The sequence below is a fragment of the Mus caroli genome, unplaced genomic scaffold (genome assembly GCF_978045245.1).
Source record: "Mus caroli unplaced genomic scaffold, Mus_caroli_1 scaffold_10, whole genome shotgun sequence".
Taxonomy (NCBI): Eukaryota; Metazoa; Chordata; class Mammalia; order Rodentia; family Muridae; genus Mus; species Mus caroli.
In genome coordinates, this window is record NW_028227265.1 from 84,491,681 (window position 1) to 84,512,082 (window position 20,402).

Below are 20,402 nucleotides of genomic sequence, written 5' to 3' on the forward strand. Positions count from 1 at the left end.
TAAATTTGATAAAATCAGGTACTTGATAAATTATAGCTTAGGAATTACCTAGTAATTTATACTTTTTTATAGCAATCTCATACAAATATTTTAAAATACAGATTCTAAATACCTATGGGAGTCTTTCTTCTTACACGCTGGAAGGCTACGTTCTTAAGTTAGCACCCTAGTTAACAGGCTATTAAAGTCACTCCTATGTCTCAAGACACAAACACATATCTTAACTGCTTTCAAACTGCTTCTTATTAATGCCGTGTTCTGGCTCCTACCTGAACATAGAAAGTGCATCGTTAAGTTTTCCCCATCTCCGCCCTCAGTAACTATATTGTGTAGTGTTAATTTCCAGAACCCATTTTATACAAACTCAATAATTAAAATAAAATTGTTTCTAGAATTGCTGAGCTTTAAACACATCTACTGGGGATGGTAAAATGTGTGGTTCAAAGGAAATAGCTCTGAAACAAAGGCCGAGCAATTAGTGACTTGTTCTCTCAGCAGCCATCTTAGGAGGCAAGTGTAGATACATTCCTTAAAGTTATTCCATTCCACTTTTCTTAGTTAAAAACCCGAACAAACAGTGAATTAAAGATGATGTCTAAATCCTGTTCCAGTTCTCAATGAACCAATTACTTTCAAAAATCCAGAAATACCTGCTAAAAATACCAGAGGGGAAAAATATACATATTTGTTTTTCTTTTTATAAAATGATGACTAATCCATTTAAATACATCATACTGAACTTAAAAAAGGAAAGATATACTCAAGATGATAAAGATATCCCTTTGCCCGACTGGATTATAAATCTAATGATAGTCATTCAACACAGCAACAGAGTTTTGGTGTGGCAAACATCATTTTTGACAGAATTAAATTTCAAAATAAATTCTTAGGTTGTTCATACACTGAAACGATAACAAAACGTACAGAATAGAATGGCTTGTTTGATTTAATTCTTTTTAGAGAGTAGACCTTGCTACAAAACTACTTGGAAAATTACTGAACTCAATACTGCACAAAGTTTCTGGTTACTGGATTTGACTTTTTATTTGATTTTTTCCCCCAGCTACTTCTCTGTTTTAACATATACCATGATGCTTATTACATGATCTATAATTTTAACTGCAGTTTGAATTTTTGGAAATTTGAATATATCTCCTTTCAACTCCATGCCTGCAATCTGTCCTCTCCACTGAATCAGGACAACCACCCTTAGCACGAGCTCTTGGCTCTTCTCTTACGAGTAGCTTGAATACAGGCTTTGCAATGAAGTAAGGTATTAATTGTTGCATTCACTGAAGAACACACAGCAACCATTGTGACAAAATCAGTTGGTTCTATGCACTTCTATCTTGGCTGCTTCTGAGAGCATCTGACCTGTGGGAGGCCTTTACAGGCCAAGAGAGCAAGCAGGACAATGACATTTCTGCTTATGTCTTCTAAGTGCTTTTCAAAATAATCTTCTGGTTTCTTTGTAGAGGGCAACGTTTGGCTTAGGACCCTTCCTGTTCCTTTTCATACTGTCTTTTCCTTATCCCGGTGAAAATTTGTGTGGCTGGTTGGCTGACTGTCATGTACATTTTTCTTATTTCTAGTTCATGAGTGTTTTGCCTGCATGCATGTCTGTGCACCATGTATGTGCCTAGTGCTGGTGGAGGCCATGAGAGTGTGTTGGAAATGGAATTGTGGATGGTTGTGAGCTGCACCTAGGTGATGGGAAACAAAGGCAGGTCTTGGGCAAGAATAGCAAGTGTTCTTCACAACCAAGTCATCTCTCCAACCCTACTCATAATCGTCCTTCTGCTGAGATTGCAACCAAGTTTTATCTCGGGATGCAGTGATGCCTATCTGCTGTAGTGGCTACCTGGACTATAATGCCAAGAAAGATTAGTGATGCCTGTTAAGGGTGTGGAAGTGGGAAACTGGAGCACACACGTCGGGTATCCATCATCTCTATTCTTGACCAATGTTCAAATCCACAAGTTACAAGCATTTAGGAAAACTAAGAAACAACAATAACATTTAGGAAAATATAAGCAATAAGTATCTGACCATGGAGAGAAATCTAAACTTTGATGGATCTATCTATCTATCTATCTATCTATCTATCTATCTATCACTCTCTGACTGTATATAACACAACATGTGAGGGATGCTTTTCATCCACAGTGGGTAGGTTGCAAAAATGGGAGTCAGGCCATTGGGTTTTCACAATGAATACTTTAACCTAATGAGCCATCTCCAAGAATCTAATCTCTAAGCACAATGAAAAAGTGGTCCTGTAGTAGTACTTTGCTTGGTTTAGAGGAATGGGTAGTTAATATATAAAATGGGTAGTTAATATATTGCCAAAATTATTTTTTTAATTTTCATGCTGCTGAGTATTTTAACTCGAAGCAACAGTTGGAAGATTCATCACCTAGAATTCAGAAATAGTCAAACCCTGCCTAGATAATGCTACTACATGCAACACAGTGATACAAAGAGAGTTTTCAAAACCAGTTGGAACAGCACAGTGAACTATAACAACACAGATGCTCAGGTTGACAGTAACAAGGGGGGAGCCTGGAAAGGAGAGAAGAATTTGTCTTTACCTCGTTGGACACAGCGGAAGAATGATCTTGAACATAATCCAGAGCCTTTTTAGGAGGCTGGGTGTAGATGCACCACAGAAGCAGAGGTGGAGAGATGGGATGGAGGAGAATCAATGCAGCGAGTAATGCACATGTGGGAAAGGTGACAACAGTTAGAACCTGAGTGCCGACAGCATCGGGTACATATAGAGTGACAGGGATGGAGCAAAATGGTGGCCGGGGAGCGGGAGTGCAGCGCTGGTAAATATTCTCAAGCACAGCGCAGAGCTGCCTGTGTGCAGTTAGTAGATTTGTAAGCTCAATTCGTCAGCTCGAAATCAGCACTCCCAGTCTTTGGCCACAGCAGATTGCAGGGTCTATTGAGGAAATGTTGGAGGGGTAAGGGAGAGCATGCTGGTGAGAGAGCCTGTGTGGCTGAGGGGGATCACGGAAAGTGCTGGTAATTTGGGCTCAACACAGAAATTTGCACAGTCTCCAGAAACTACCCAGCAAGAGCAAATATATAAAGCAAAACAGGAGAGCATTTTCCCAATGAAGTAAAATACATTTATAATAATAAGAGGAGATGTCAGAAAAAAAAACCCCAGGAGGAAACAATCCTTTCATTAGGTAGTAGAAATGTCAGGAAACTTTGTTTTATACTCATTTACAGTCACATTTGACACAGTTCAGTAAAACATATAATGAGGCTAACCAAGGCTGCATTTTAAAATATAAAAGGGGCTCACACAGCCATCCAGTAAGGAATAGGTGATCTGCATATTTATAAATCCTTATATGACATGGTTATAAGAAAGAACAGACTCTGAGTTCTAATAATATTTCGAATAAGTGACATGCTAGCTAACAGTTTAGGGGGTATAAAATGCACGTCACAGACAGTTCCCCGAGAGAGTTTGACGGACTAAGGGAAAGTTACTTGGAACCTGAGTTGACCCTGTCCCAAATTGATCAATTAGATCCCACAAGGTCCAAACTGTGGGCTTTCTGAATGCGACTCTAGGGATCAGAGACCCGCTGGCTGCTCATGAGGAAAACACTACGAAGCAGAGTCCAAGCAGGGCTTCATCATTCTCTCTCTTTGTCATCTCTCCCATTCAAAGAATTGTCTTACTGTGAGAATGGTCTGGTAGTACATGATAGAGACACTGCTCAAAGATTGTCTTTGTTGTGTGACAGGCTTAGGTTTAATTAGTGACTATTTTGGGCAAATCCTTTGGCCTATTTGGTCTGTTTTTTCATGGTAGGAGTTGCATCAGGAAGATCAAGTCATTGAGTTGGGGGTCCAAGCACTCTGCAGGGGCATGATAATTTCTCGGGCAACAAGAACTATTGTCAGTCTTACAGACAGCACGGTACTTGTTAAACTAGCCCCAAATGTGCTGTACACATACAATTCTTCCCTAAAGCTGTGCTGATGACCTAAATGTTCCAAGACAGAAACTACCCCAGCAAGCTAGATTTGTAATTAATTAGATGTGATTCTAATACATGATTCGGGAAAAAAACATATTGGAAGTCAATGAACACATTTAGGCATTTGTTACCAAAGCGAATTTGCACAAAGCTGGAACACATGTCTATAACTCATCCAGCTTCTATTTTCGACACGACACCGTCTCCCTTGTGACAATTAATATGCTTTTAAAAAAATCAAACAACATTCGCCTATTTGTCTTACAGTAATTGTCTAGCCTCACTTACCGGGCGTCCAAACTCCAGTTCTGAAAAGAATTTATACCAGGGCTCATTTTCTAAATCTATGTCAGCTGGATTTATGCGACCCGTCTAGAGCAGATGTGAAGGAAAAGAGGGGAGGAAAAGACACACTGAGCGAAGTGAGGGAAAATGCCATGTGGTATGAAAACTCGCACGCATCCACACGCAAACATGCATTGGACTCATCCAGCAAACCTCGGCAGGACAGAAGGGAGGAAATGAAGTACAAGAAGGATATGCAAATGAGGGTCGTGACATCACTGGGGTCCCTATTGCCACCACTGCTAGTTCTTTAGCCTGATGCATGAACTAGGGAAGTTATCCTGGCCGTGATAATGGGGATGGTAGCACATCGGTTTGTGAAGATACGTCCGGCCAAGGCACCAAAGGGCTCTCCTGGACTGCTCATTCCGCTATCCCGAAGTCCCCGGCAGTGGCAGCAGTGGTCTGCATTGTGCAGACATTGCAGATGGGGCAGGCTGGAGCATGGAATGATGGAGATGAGGGTGTCCGGGAGGGAGAGAAGTAGGGTCTAGGAGCAGGAAGAACCCCAGCAGGGACAGGGGTCTGACCTTGCCTTAGCCTCAGAACAAACGCTGAGCTCAGCTTCCCCACCGCATGAGAGAAAGGTGAAGAAGGAAGGCGCTCACCCGGGTGGGAGAGAGATCTGGGGCACTCGGACGGGGTGCGGGGACACAGCTCCTGGGCGGAGGGGAAGGGCTACGCAGGCCATCTGTTGAGGGTGACACTGAGAGAGGCTTCCGGCTGGGTTCCCTGGGAACAGGTGTCGGAGTTGTTGGGAGAGGGGGCTGTAAGAGAGAGGGGGTGAGGAAACACTGGTTCGTTAGAACAGGGGCTCTTGATGGAACCTGGAGGGTACCAGCTGATGTCAGTCCTGGAGACTAACATTTCAGGACCGGGCTATGGCCTGGGTGACTGCGGAGAGCAGATTTCTTATGAATGGCCCACCATAGCAAAGATCTGAAGGTCTCAAGTCTCTCCAATAGTAAAGAAATATCCCATTTTGTGATTCAGTCTCCCCGTTGACTTGGAGCTAAAGAAGGGTGTGGGTAAATTAGGCTTAGCATAGTGGGTAAGGGAGGGAGGGTATGGGGTGTGACTGACTGGCCTGAGTGGTTTATGAGTGTCAGGTTTAAGACAGAAATGCTTGGGTTGTTAACATAAACAGTTGAGAAAAACAAACACAATTACTTTAGCAATAGAACGTAGACACAGCCTTTCCTTAATGGAGTTAACATTAACCCTTAATGTTTTTGTTTTTGTTTTTATTATGATACCCACCAGGCTAGATGCTCTCATGGTGGTTGCTTTTCTATAAAATGATGCTCAAGGTACTGAATGTGTCCCTAGCTACTTCTTTGATATATCTGATGTCCCTAATGAAATGTAATATAGTTGTGTTGTATAATATATTAAGTCAGAAAAAATTCTAAGGAAAGTTACTTGGTTCCCTAAAAGCCATTCATGTCAACCAAGAGAAAAGCTGTGAAGTCCATAGTACCATCTTGGAGGGCTGCTCCCATATTATTCCCTTAGAATTCTTAAGGGGCTCAAGGATTCCTACTGAGTTGCTCTATGACCCTGTAATGCTGGGGCCGTTGATATTTACCACATTAAAAAAATAGGCTATTTTGTCATGGGCTTAGTAGTAGTGAAATATTGTACTGTTTTATCATCTATTACATACTATTACATATCATTCATTACATGCTATTACATACCAGTACATACTATTGTAGTGTTCCACTGACATTACAATGATAGAGTTAATGGTGGTGATTATAAAGACTGCAGAATAACCCTGGGAGTTGCTTGTGACCAATGGCGAGTGAATAACACTTCATAGTGGCGTGCTTGTACCCTGGTTGTTGACATCCCAAGCGGAGTGTCTGGATGGGCACACACAGGAATTTATGTGTATACAAAATGCAACACTGTTGGTCTAGTGCTGCAAATGGCCTTATAGTATTTACTATTACTTTTAGTGTTTAGTCTTTGGCTATGAGGTTTGGTTTTTGTTTTGTTTTGTTTTGTTTTTTTTGCCATCACTAACAGTTGAATCGGCCGTTCAATCAGAACAAGAGCACGTGTTCTGCGGAAGCTCTGAGATATTTACCCTAATTTATGTCAAGGTTACTTTTGGTTTCAAAATTAACAGTGAGATCTGTTAAACAGAACACCTGCCAGTAACCAATTTTCACAGGCTTAAAAGAAACACATGCTTTCCATTGAATTAAAAATTTTGAGCCACTAGTTATAGGAGTGTAAAGATTTTGTTAGTGATGAAATGTTACTTTTCTCCAATTGTTTAGACAATGCCAGCTGTGGTGTATAATTACTTCATAGGTGCTTTTATCTTTGAACAGTTAACAGCAGAGAGGGCTGGTGGCTAACCTTTGTGTAGGTCAGACAGCTATACTATCTCCTTAATAGAAGACAACCCTCAAATTCTTCCAAACTCCATAGTTTCCATTGCTGGATGTTTAGTGTCTATGAATGGTCACTTTTTAAAGTTTTGCTTTTAGCTACTGTTGGGATGACCTACACCCATCTGGAGTGTTTGATTTTGCTGAGGAAAGATAGGAATTTGTCAGAGCAGTGGTTCTAAACCTGTGGGTCTCCTGAGACCAGTGGAAAACACTGATATTTACATTAGGATTCATAGAAGTAGCAAAATTACAGTTATAAATTAGGAACGAAAATAATTTTATGGTTAGGGGTCGCCACATCATGAGGAATTTGAGAACCATTCTTAGAAGGGAAAAGAGTTGCTTCAAACACATGAACAGAACGCTAGGGGGCAGCAAACTTACTAAACAATTAGACAAGCTTTTTAAAGTCACCTTGACTTAAAGGAAATCAATAACAAATCTACAGGCCATATTCTCCTTGGTGGAGATACATTTCTGTAATAGAAGCTGCGGAAAGGAGTAGATAGCTATCCTTCTGCTCTAAATTTGAATCTAGCGATTTCAATAAATAGAAAGGATAGAAAGGGCTCTGTGTATTAAAGCTTCAGTCTATAGTCACAGTGAGCAACCTGGTAAAATCTGTGCAAACAGATAGTCGCACAGAAAGTCCCCCAGATAGCAACAGGTCATCCTTAGCAATTCTGCAATGCTGTGAGTTGTATGCATTTGAGCAGAGCCTTTGCTTTATCGGCTGGGCATGCTGGTGCACACTTGAATTGCAGGTACTTAGGAGCTAGCGGGAAGAGGATGGTGAGTTTGAAATCAGCCTGGGCTTGTCTCAAAAGAACATAAAACAAACAATATCAAGCAAGATAATCCCCAACAAATAGACACCCCTCAAAAGGCCAGACCTCCCCCCAAAGGAGATGCCAGAACTTGAACTGTCTAGATGAATTGTTTTAGTTATACAATAATTGAATGCATCCTGTAGCAATCCAGAACTATTTCTAAAGGATCCAGAACTACTGCCACAATCAGCGACACATATGCAGATTGTCAGATAACGGAGCCCAGGCGTAGGATCTCTGTCAGCACTCCTTCACTTCCCTCACATCAGAGAAACTCCTCTTCATAGGAATCCACCAGGGGACCAGGGGACAGCTACCTCTCAGTGTAATTCCTGCAATGCCGGGAGAGCAGCTTCCGACCAGGGGACCAGGGGACAGCTACCTCTCAGTGTAATTCCTGCAATGCCGGGAGAGCAGCTTCCGACCAGGGGACCAGGGGACAGCTACCTCTCAGTGTAATTCCTGCAATGGCGGGAGAGCAGCTTCCGACCAGGGGACCAGGGGACAGCTACCTCTCAGTGTAATTCCTGCAATGGCGGGAGAGCAGCTTCCGACGGATGGAATGGCTCTCTCGCTCTGTTTTATTTCTGTCAGTTCACAAACCTAGCAACTTTCCACTCACACAAACCATCCACCTCCAGTGTGAGAAGTGCTTAAGATACACTAACACCAGGGCTCACATGTGATTGCTCTCGAAAGCTCCCTAGACCGCATGGTTTTTAATGTTTCCCCAACGTAAAAGCCTTTTTCTGGTCCTGAGTCTTCTCGCTGGGTGCACGCTTTCTGGGTTACCCTAAACACACTGGAGGACCTGAGTTTGTTCTCATAAATGCTCATCGGCTTTCAAGCTTCAAGGCATGAGTTGCTAGGCTGGGGTTTGTTTTCCCCAGAAAGTACTGTTGCATGATAGGATAATTCTTCATGGGTCAAACCATCAGCTATACCTTCTCAAATTTTTATAGCTTTAACTGTGAGTAGTGATTTCTGTTGTTGAGCCCATAGTCTCTGGTGGTTTAAATTGCCTTTTCAACTCATCCAGTGTGTGTTCCTTTTGGCTATTATTAGATGTAAGCACAGTTACTGTATCAAAGGTAACAATGCCTTAGTGGATTCTTTTTTTAAATTTTATTAAGCATAAAGACAATTAACATGGCTGATTTACAAGTGTATCCAATTCAGATGATCGGTTATGCCTTTATTAATATTATCCCAGTGAAGGTGCTATGATTGTCATATGGAGTCTGTAAACTGGAAATGTGGTCTAATCGGTGGATCAAGTCATTTAACACAAATTTCTGGTGATCACAAGGTCTCTCCTGGATCAGACATTAGGCCCATTTAGTCAGCACTGAAATTTATAATCAAATAAATATTTATGAGCTTCAAAGAAATGAATTTCCTTTTTTGTCTCCCTGGTAAAGTGTATAAATAGATAGGCATGGCTTCAATTGCTAAGGGATGAAGGTAATATCCTCCCCTCCCCATCACCAGGGAATGGGGATTTCTGCTCAAGCAGAACTGCTCCCTCTTAGACGCTGAGCTAGAGCTATTTGTGAATTCCATCTGTGGGTCTTGATGGAGACCCACTGGGCCTCCTAGATAGACTCGATCTCTGGCCACGTGTTTTATCCATCCACTGCAAAGGTAACATCGGTTCCATTCCCTTAGTGACACAAGGAGTTATTTACTGCATAGGTACCACATGCCAGGCATTGAGTCGGGTATGGAAGATAGAGGATGCTCTGTCAGTCAAGGTTGCCCGCTTTCAGGGAGCCTCACGTGTAGTGAGGAACCCAGACAGGTGGACAGGTGAGTGGTAAGGATGTCAAAGTGGGAACTGCAGGTATCCAGCAAGAAGAGCTACAAACCTGCTGCTGAGGGTGAACAAGCCCCTAGGCCAAGTGTGCCTCTGATAAAACTGAGGAGTGGGGAAGAGAAACCTTCCAGGAGAAGGTCTTAAGTAGTGCTTCCCCGAAGAAAGAAAAGACCAAAGCCCTGAAAAAATCAGGAGAAAATGTAGGAGTAGCAGGCTTTGTGTTTTTTTTTTTAAACAAAACAAAACAAAATAAATGATTGGATTTGCTAACCAGGGAAGTGCGTGGGCCACGTCAACCCAGACAAAGGACAATTGTGAACCAGAAGGGCCGTGACATTTCTCCTTGTCAGTAGGAATGTTAAGTTCATAGACAGTGAGGGGCATCCGAGAATGTAAGGAAGCTGACAGGGTTGCTGGAGATGGGGGAGAACAGCATAGTCTATCATTTTAAAAAATTAGAACCGAAGAGAACAAAGGGGTGCTTTCAAAATACCTGGGTAAAAAGTCAGAAGACACGCAGTCATAAGGCCTTGAGATTCAGGCGCCATTATGTCCTCTCAGTTAGCAAACCCACTCTCCTACAGTCTGAGCCTTCAAGGTGCTTAGCTGGCCTCAAACATCCTTTCCCAACTAGATCTTTCTCAACTAGATCTTTCCCAACTAGCTCTTTGGTTTGTTTGTGTTTGTTTGTTTGTTTGTTTTGTTCCAATCCAAAGAGGGATAAATTCAGGATTGACTTTTAAAAGGTAATTGTCTCTCAAAAACAATGATTTAACAAGGCTTGGTCAAAATTATATCGTTGACTCTCTCATATCATTTGCTATAACTCTGGCTCCCAACAAAATGGTTCAGGAAGGATAAAAATGTATGCCCGTGTTCTCATTTCCTTTCAAGTTACCAGTTCCTCCCATTCATCTTTTCCTGTGGCTGAAGAGGTTTACCCATAGCAGAATCTCTGCCCACGCCCATGGCTTCTGACCTCCCGATCCTGAGACCAGTCAAGAATACTCGTCTGGCATTATAGTTACCCTGCACCCAGCTTTCTGGTAAAGAAAGTAACATGAACTTATTATAAGTTAGCCACTAATTATACTATACTTGAAACCAGCCAAATACATTATGGTGAGTACGAGTAGCTAACGGCTTCCTGCTCAGAGGAGATGATGTGGTCGCGAGGAAGTACACCAAGCAAACATTTGCCTCCGCTCAACGGGTTCGAGCACGCGCTAGCTACGTGGCCATGTGGCATTTGGTGAATGCTGCTTCCATCTCCTGATCTGTAAAGTGGGAAGTTTGTACATCTGCTTTATAGGGCTGTTGGGAAGACTCCACAAGATGAAAACATTGTTACCAATTATAGAGCCTGGCATATAGTAGGTATTCCCATCTGCTGTTACTGCTGTCATTGTTACTAGTGGTTTAAAACAGAGAACCTTCCAAGCTTGCACCCAAAGGCTCGTGAAAATATCAGCCACAATGAGGGGATCCCATAAATGATCTCTAACTAGGAGAATTCTTTAGGTGTGTTTCCATTTTGGCCATTTAAGACATTTCTTCTCTTTAGTCATACCATAATCCCAAGAGCCTCATAAATCATTAGATTTCTATTATAATCTAATCTAATAAATTTTTTTCAGGAGTAATATTGCATTCCATTGAATTTTGGTTTGGCAGTTTTACTTTCTTGATATTCAGACAGACAACTTACAAAATGGGTTATAACCTAGCGTCTGGAATCAGCAATGTCCCCCCTCATTCTCAGCCTCTCTGTTGCAACCTTATCACGCAACAAAAACTGAGTTCCTTGAAGAAAGGCCGTTGAACTATGTGATTGGAAGATCTTGGAACATACTCCAGAATAGAGCCACAAACACAGGGTTTCCTACTCTGAATCAATGTGACTCGTGGTCAAGGCCGTCCAACTAATTCTCAGGGCCGACTTTGCAGTCGCTGTACTAGTGTGATGCTGACGTGTGAGCTGGAGAAGCTCACAGGGAAAACAGCAACAGGTTTTATCTGGAATCAAGTTCGGACATACAGAGGAACTGCAGAGTTTTAAAGAGGTCTTGAGGACACTGATCTCTGAGAAAGAAACAAGGGAAGCAAATAAGAACGAGGGCCAAGGAAGACGCTGCTGTTAGCTTAATGGAGGCAAATGGCCTTTTCTAAGCCCATACCCTGTTTAGTTTGTGTGTCACTAAAACAAACAAAAAAAGACTATAAAGAACAATACAATCTCAGTCCATTAAAGTGGTATCAATCAGGAAGCTTGAGGCTTGGTAACCTGAGAGGGACTTAATAAAAACCAATTAAACAACTTGTTATGGGAAGTGTGCTGGAGAAATTTTCTTCTTTGGTGAGCTAAATAGTAGGAAACCAACATAGAAGTCAAGGGATGCATCTGCCTGGGTCTGTACCTCGGGGACACAGACTCAGTATTTTTCTCACTGGCAAGATAGAGTAGCAATTAAGCATTTCATGTATGAGTGTTGTGATTAGGCACAGCCAGCTATAGCTAATGATAATGAGACTTGCATACTTGCATATCTCTATCTATCTATCTATCTATCTATCTATCTATCTATCTATCTGCTATTAAAGTATCTCTTTCAATTCTGAAACAAGATACACAAGACATGGCTAAAAATAAACAACATTTCTTGACAATGTCAAATAAATGGGATGAGATTCAGGTTTGCTTGGGGACCCTGTGGCCTAGCAAGCTGGCTTTTGGATCAATGACAAGGGCTTACGGGTCTTTCGTGCTGCAGAATGGACGACTTCCCAGGCTCATATTCAAAAATACTCCTTGGCTCCGATCGAAATTTCCTGGTGTCCACCTTTCTGTCTGGAGGGTCCCAGTCATGCCTGAAAATGAACGGCAACCCACATTGAAAGCCCTGTGAGATATACCATGGTCAATTTCCCAGCGTTAGTTTTACCAGAAATGTACTGGCTTAGTGTGTCTGTGTGCGTCCGTGCATGCATGCATGTGTGCATGTGTGCATGCAGAAGAAAAGCTGTTGGAAATCAATGCTTTTCTTAGGTCCTAGGGATGGAGCTCAGATCTTCAGGCTTAATCAATAAGCCCTTTTCTTGCTAAGCACTGAGAGATTAAAACAAAACAAAAACAATAACAATAATAACAACAAAACTCCTCACACAACAGCTCTCTGGCTAAAAATGTATGAAATTACTATATCTGTTTAATTTTCTATAAATGATATAGAATAAACTACCCCTTATAGTTCACCTTCACGCTACCTTCACAAGCATGACGATGGCTGCAAAAACTCACAAAAGACGTTTGTAGACACATGGACAGTGACTTGTTGCTAGATCCCTGGGTACCTAATGACATGTGAGTTTAAAGTGGCAGTATGCTCTGTGAAGCTTTGCCAGTTTTAGCCACCTGGTGACGCGGCTTCCTTGATGTAGAGTGACAAGAAATAACGCACACAGCATGCGTGACCATATTTCCTGTGAATAGCACCGGAATTCATGAGTGAGAATTACAACTGCATCACTTGGGCTGACATACTTAGGAATAAGCAGAGTGGAGTGGGAGACCCCTGGTGTGAGCCTTTAAGTACTCTCCCATGGGAATCTGATCTATTCCTCGCATTGATACCAACGAGTCTGTCAAGGGCTCTTGGCGAGTACATTTTCAAAGGAGGACTCCGAACACCAAACTCTACCAGGCAGCCAGAACCAAATTAGAAAACTTGAAGAAGAGGAAGAATTATTCAATACATATTTATTTATTTTATTTATATTTGAGAGAAAGGAGCTTTTGTCTTTTGATTTTGGAATTTCTGATTCCACAGAAAGGAATGAAATTCTTTGTCCAAGGAAAGAGAGGTGCAGACTTTCTCTAAGAGAAAAGGAGAAACAAGTCTTAGGGGCCTAGAGAATCCGTGAGCTCCATCCAGCAGAGCCTACACAGCTTCCTCCTTCAGTTTTCCTACCTGTACAATACTGTGTCCTGTCTGAGCATTATGGAGACAATTCATAAAAAAAAAATGTGCAGTGATAATTATTTCTCAGTTTGAAGACATTTGTATGTCTACACAATTTGTCATGAGGAAAGAGCTATTAAGACGACAATTCCTTGACATGTGGTGTTTATTTTTGTTATATATTACATCATGACCTTATAAATGATCATCAACTATTCCTAATGATACAATTTTAGTGGTGTTGAGTATACTTTTTATGAGGTGTGTTTGGTGGTTTGCATGAGAATGGCTTCTATAGGCTCATCTGTTTGAATGCCTAGTCCCCAGTTAGTGGAACTATTTGGGAAGGATAAGGAGGCGTAGCCTTATTGGAGGAGGTGTGTTACACCTATAAGGTTTCAAAACCCCACGACAGGCTCAATGTCTGTTTCTCTGCCTGCTGCCTGCAGAGCAGCTTTTGGCTACTGCTTCAGTACCTTGTCTGTCTGCTCGCCATAAAACTGTAATTAAGAGTTGCCTTGGTAATGGTGTTTCTTCATAGCAACAGAATAGTGACGAAGACTATATATGGTAGAAAATACTTAAAAACCAGTAATAACAAATATTTCCATTACTATGTATTAATTACCACTAGAGATAGCATAGGCTTTGGACCTAGGAGAAACCAAGGTTGAATACTGGCTTAGATACTCTATTCACACAAACTGAGCAAGTTATTGTAATTTTCTAACCCATTTCTTCCTCTGTAATGTAGAACATGTCCTGCTGAGTTATCAGAATAAACAATGTAATACAATGAAAGTGCTTAGCCCCATGCTTGCCTTAAAATCAGCTTCCAGTCAAGATTACCAATAACTAGAAATATTAGCCACAGTCCTGCTAAAATAACACAATTGAAATGAGTGTGAATAGCTTATATTTAAAAATATTTCAGTGGAGAAATGAAAATGAGAATCAGCTAAAATAACAGGCGAAAATGAGTCACAGACACTTGTTAAATAATGCCTAATTTAAAATTTAAGAATAATTTCCCTCAGTTTCTAAAAGGCATCTTAAAAGACCTGAACTTTCAAACCTGTGAAAACAAAGTATTAACTGCTTAGCCTCTTTCTAATTTGGGGCAGCAGAGGGGATCTGTGCCAATTGTTTCCAATAACTTCATTTTTATATGTATTTTGTTTGAGACAAAATGTTACTGTGTAGCCTGTTCTGGCTTGGAAGTTACTATGTAGCTCAGTGGCTTGGAACTCATGCCCCACCTTCATGAAGACTGAGATTACACGGTGATGTGTCATACTCTAGCCCTCTTCAGCTCCGGAATTGGACCCAGAGTCCAGAATGTGTGGAGCAAGCCATTACGGCTGAGCCTCATATCCAAGGCCTATATATAATGTAGTAAGGTATTGTGTGTGTGGCTTAAGTATGTGTGTATGTATGTATTTTGTTGTCATTTGTAATACTCCAATAAATGCCCTACTTATGAACTACATCTGTGGCCTCTTTATTTCTTATATGAGCTTACTAAACAAAAAACAGAGGTCATGTCCCTGATACATCAAGTTTAATTTAGAGCATTGTGCTAGCACAATGCAGACTTCCCTGAAAGTATTCAGTATAATCTCTATAGTGATACTCAATATTGACTGATAAGTCCATGCATAACTTCACTCCACGATGCTGCACTGAGTAGTCACTGAGTACCATGGTGGGTTACTTTGTATCCTAAGGGAAGCTATGTTTGGGGAAGGAGGCTTACTTTAGTGTTGAAGACTGATCTCTTGGTCGTGGTGGAACGTGTGGGGGAGGCACTGGGGAGGGTGCCTCCTTAAACGCATCGGTGCCATTGTCTGAGTGGCTTTTCGAAAGAGGTCTGTAGGTCTGAGTCTTCGCGGCCGGGTGGGACTGAGCACTGTAGGGTGAGTTGTACAGACCTACCATGAAAAAGAAAAACCAGCAAAACAGGCAAATAACTTAAAATGTGAATTTAGTGGTTGGGCTCTGCAAAATCACCAACGGTTAAGCAAAAATGATCAATAAGCATATTTTAATATACACATTAGGTGGTACATTAATTTGTCAATATTAATTTATGAATTATCACAAATTAATTAGGCATCAATTTGTCTTGCACATTAAGTATTGGTTATAGCCAATCATCAGTCATTGCAGAATTAATGAAAATTCAGGTTTTAGTAAAAATAGACTTACGGGTACTTAGCAAGGTTTGCTCTGAGTTGCATCAATTTGTCTTGCACATTAAGTATTGGTTATAGCCAATCATCAGTCATTGCAGAATTAATGAAAATTCAGGTTTTAGTAAAAATAGACTTACGGGTACTTAGCAAGGTTTGCTCTGAGTTACAGAAACTAACACCTTAGGTAAACTTACACAGGAAGACTAAAATGGCAGCTAATATGTCATAATATTGACCTATGACCGTTGATAGGTTAATTGCAACCCAACAAATATTGAACATGCTTGTATGCATGAGGTACTGCTCCCACATGGGATGTGGGAGTGTGAACCCTCCTCAACAAGTTGCTACAAAAAGGTGTGTGATTGGAAAGAGTTGGTGACAGTTATGTTAGAAGATCATGAGTGAGACCGAGAATATATTATAGACCCAAAGGATGAGCTTTGATGGATAGAAGAAGATGGCAGGGAGATGATGCAAGACACAGAGTCGTGGGTTAGTAGAAAGTTGAGAGAGGGTCATAGGTATTTGTTTTGTTGATGGACTGAAGGATAAAACTCCCCAGACTTTACAGGGTAACATAACTGAATTTCAGCTTATTCATTACCAGGGAGATACACTGATTTCAATATTTGAAAGGATATAAATGTTCTTAGTTTCTCATCATCTCAACCTTGGGCTAAGTCTATCTGTGCAGGACTGCTTCTCTACGCATGTGTGTTCCCCATGAGACGTGACTTTGGACAACACCTGTTTGTTCTTCAGTGTTTCTTAAGTTCTACAGACTTCAGCTTGTGAGGTAACTCAATGAGGTGAGCTTAATGGATGAGGGCCAGGAAGGGAGTATTTATTTTATGGACTTTCTGTAATACTATGGGGATATAGAGTCTATCTGGGAGACCAAGAACTTGATATTTGTTTGTTTATTTGTTTATTTTTTACCTCCCCCATTTATCTTTGGAGTTGAGTAGTAAAATCACCCAGTTAAAGAGTTGGTTGCTGGTCATCAGGTTTTAGAGAGAGGAAGAGTCTCATGGAGATTTCTGTTAGGGTAGCAAAGAGGGCCCTAAATGAGGGCACAACCCTGGGCCTATGCTAAGGCTGTCTAGAATCTCCTGACGTGATATTCAGGAAAACCTGATGGGAGGGGGCATCTTTTAGGGGACTGCCACATGAGCATGAAGACCACTCCACAAGAAATGGGCACATTCCAATAAAAACGGAAATGGCAGAGCTGAAGTCCTTTCAGTGTGAGCACTGGCAACTCCGAGTCAGAAAAGTGGCTGAGCCAAGAGGGAGGTTTTCAAAGAAAAGGCTCTACCACTGAGCTACACCGCAAGGCCAAGACGGAGGTTTTCAAAGTGAAGGGTCTACCACTGGGCTACACCGCAAGGCCAAGCGGGAGGTTTTCAAAGTAAAGGCTCTACCACTGGGCTACACCACAAGGCTAAGAGGGAGGTTTTCATGTCTTTCAGTGAATGGCTCCCTTTTGGAGCAAGAGCCTGGGCATGGTTGTAAAATACTTGGATTTACTTGTTTTGCGGGAATAATATCTGAGAGGTCTTATGCAACCTTAATCACTCTTTCTGCTGATAAAAAGATTTATATTTTGTTGTGTAACCCAGGTCCTAGTCTGTTCCCTCATCCTGACCCTTCACAGTGTGGCAGAACATTCCTGAAGTTGAGAGAATGAATGACACAGAGAGGTGTTAGTTCCCACTTCCAGAAGAAAAGATCAATCTTTTGTTAGGCATGCTCTGGGACAGGGAGTAGGGAATTCTCTCATCACAGGAAAGGACAACATGGGGTCTGAGTGGCAAGACAAAGGGCCGAGGCTCTTCCCAACAATGGAGTGTGACTGGTCATCATCGCAAGCAAGTGAGGGAAAGCCGTCCTACCTGCGTTGTATGTGTAAGGAGTATTATACATGTCTGTGTCCTCATCTAGAAAATGAAACATAAACATGGTAATCCAGATGCTGCTGCCTTGTTGCCAAGACAGCAGAAGATCAGAAAGCATTTTTTTCTAGCACATAACAACAAATTTGCATTTCCAAATTTGCACTCTCTGGGCAGAGCAATCTTTTCTATAGAGTAATGTACCTTGCTACCCTTGTCACACATACAAAACTAGTATCTTGTCCTCAGTTCCCCAGGCAGCTTCTTGTGTCCTCTGCATTGTAATTTATTTTATTAAGTGCTTCTAAGGTAATTCGTCAACTGTACTGAGTGGGATCAGAAGCCTGATCCACCTACACTCACTCTTGTAAGAAACAGACACAGGCAGAGGGGAGCAGCAGGCGTATAGAAATGAACAATACCCGAGTATAGATGTGAGCTAAGACTAGGACACCTGGCAAGCTCCAAGGACAGCTCTTAGGTCCTTCTTGACAACTTGTGGTTAAGGCAGAGGCACAGGTTTGTGACGTAGGAGGAATAGGGTAAGAACAGGAGAGATGCTGAAAAGAACGGGCCACCAAGTGCGCCGGGTCTTGAAGTTTTGTGTGGAGAGAGTTTATACAAAGGTTGAGCATGTGTCCTTCAATCCATAAGGACTTGATAGAAAACAAATAGCAGAAGAACAGACATACCCGGCTTGTGTACCATGTGGATTTGCTTGAACATTGTCTTGTACCAGTCCTTCGGCCGGTCGACAGTCTGTTAAAGAGAGCATCCAAGACTTATAAACTCGTTCTGTTAGGTTTAGGCAAAGGGCTAACTCTGGCGGTGACCACTTACTTCTCTCTCTCTTTCTCTCCTCTCTCTCAGCCTTCACAGCTGCTATAAAATAAATGGCAGACATCTTGCTATGATTATGGGTCTTTAATTCTCACTGCCCCCAAAGTAGTGTACCTTACATTCTAAGTCATCAGGGGCTTTAGGGGGCATGTTCTGAATGACGGACGCACATTATCAAAGGTTCAGATCTTTCCCACTTCTCCAGCTACAGAGTAATCTAAGATAACCCAACTGCCAGCCTGGGCTCTGGGCTACTCATCAGCCACACGGCATGGGATGGCCTCTTCTCTGGGAAACCTTTACGGCAGGCTTTAACCTTGTGGGTCGGACTTGTCTTCAGAACCCCTGCTATGCTGATGTCTACGTATGGTGATATAGCTCTTCTGAGGAACGCTCCTGGACAAAGTCTTCATTGCTAATATTGGACATTTCAAACAGCAGATTTGCATTCCTGCTATGACTTGATGCCAGTTTCAGCAATTTACCCTGTTACTTGTGCAGTTTGTGAGTAAGGTATCCCATATTTACTGAATTGAAATGTTCTGTATTAAGGTTTTATTTATTCAAATCAGGTGTGATTAGTATCAGACAGTATTTAATTTTGAGGAGGAGGATGATAAAAATGATGATGCAGAGGATGATGGTGATAATGATTAAGCAAATGTGTCTGAAGTAGGGCTTCACGCTCCATGTCTCTCATGTGCTGGAATTACAGGGACTCAACACTAGCTCAGCTTATTAGAGTGTGTGTGTGTGTGTGTGTGTGTGTGTGTGTGTGTGTGTGAGAGAGAGAGAGAGAGAGAGAGAGAGAGAGAGAGAGAGAGAGAGAGAGAGAGAGAGAGAGAGAGAGAGAGACATAGGCCGATCTCAGGTGTTCCTCTAAAGCAATCCTTTGTTTTGATGGTGGCTTTTTCTGGGACCTGGGCTTTATCAGTGAAGTTAGGCAGTCCCAGGGATCCCTCTGCACCTGGTTCTTCCTCTAGTTCTGGGATTACAGGTGTGTGGCACCATGTCTGGCCTTTTAAGGGAGCGCTGTGCATGGAACTCAGGTCCTCATTTGTGTTTGCCCAGCAAGCATTTAACAGATCCACTTCCTTATCCTTATCGTTATTCTTAAGTATTGAATATTCTATGAAGACATTGAAAAATTGGACAAGGGGATATTTTTGACTCATGGGATAGATATTCTGGTCAGCTTCAATAAAGACAAAATTAGCATTTACTGGTTAAGTGACTAAAATACTGAATGTATCAGACAATGCAAAGCCATAGAGAATATACTGAAGAGCAGCTAGGCCTTCGAAAATTCTTTAATAAGACCTTGGTGTGCATACAACTTTCACCTTGTTAAATTATAAACTCTCTGATAACAGCCACTCCTCACACGTGCCAGGGTTCAGGTATGACAGAATGACAGAATCAGTAGGTAATAGCACAAATAGGAAATTAATGTCCAATCATTAAACAACATTCAGATCTTTGAGCCATTAGTTACCATTTAATTCTGTCTAGAAATAGGAATCTGAGAGAACTGTGTATTTTTAAAATTTTTTCTTTTGGGTGTGGGTGTGGACATATATACAGGTGTGCATGCCACATGAACACGTAGAAACCAGACGTAGACACCGGGCAGCCCCTTCCTTTACTCTCTGCCTTATTTCTTACAAGGTATGTTAAGGGGCTCAGGATAGTCCTTCCGCTATAACAAATCTCAAAATATAAAATCAGTGGGGGAGTTCCAACATCTGCGGAGCGAAATACTGAGCAAACCTAGCTTATTGGACGTGACTCTATGCTATAGTCTGTGAAAACACACATTCCTGCAGTGCAGCCATTTTCTCGGCAAGATCTTCATTTCAATTTTATCAAAGCTAGTTGGGCCAGAAGTTAACGATTCTGTGTACAGGCGACTGAAAGCATCAGATTTTCCAAGGTCATTGAAGGACGACCAAAGTGTGGATACTTCGTTCCTTCTTAGAATGGGGAACAAAATACCCATGGAAGGAGTTACAGAGACAAAGTTCAGAGCTAAGACAGAAGGAAGGGCCATCCAGAGACTGCCCCACCTGGGGATCCATCCCATATACAACCACCAAACCCAGAC

General features: G+C 41.7%; 1 protein-coding gene across 26 annotated transcripts in view; it reads right to left on the reverse strand.

The window, feature by feature from the left end:
* Sorbs2 (sorbin and SH3 domain containing 2) overlaps positions 1 to 20,402 on the reverse strand; it is a 136,463-nt gene that overhangs the window by 40,050 nt on the left and 76,011 nt on the right. For 12 of the 26 annotated variants that reach the window (XM_085843994.1, XM_085843980.1, XM_085843977.1 and 9 more), the window contains 7 exons: positions 18,151 to 18,217; positions 17,459 to 17,503; positions 15,122 to 15,296; positions 12,160 to 12,274; positions 4,961 to 5,119; positions 4,296 to 4,379; positions 2,592 to 2,648 (listed from right to left, as the gene is read on the reverse strand). In XM_085843994.1, coding sequence (XP_085700120.1) covers positions 2,592 to 2,648; positions 4,296 to 4,379; positions 4,961 to 5,119; positions 12,160 to 12,274; positions 15,122 to 15,296; positions 17,459 to 17,503; positions 18,151 to 18,217 — 702 coding nt within the window. The remainder of the gene's footprint in view (positions 1 to 2,591; positions 2,649 to 4,295; positions 4,380 to 4,960; positions 5,120 to 12,159; positions 12,275 to 15,121; positions 15,297 to 17,458; positions 17,504 to 18,150; positions 18,218 to 20,402) is intronic. The other 14 variants (XM_085843984.1, XM_085843989.1, XM_085843986.1 and 11 more) reach the window with 5 other exon arrangements.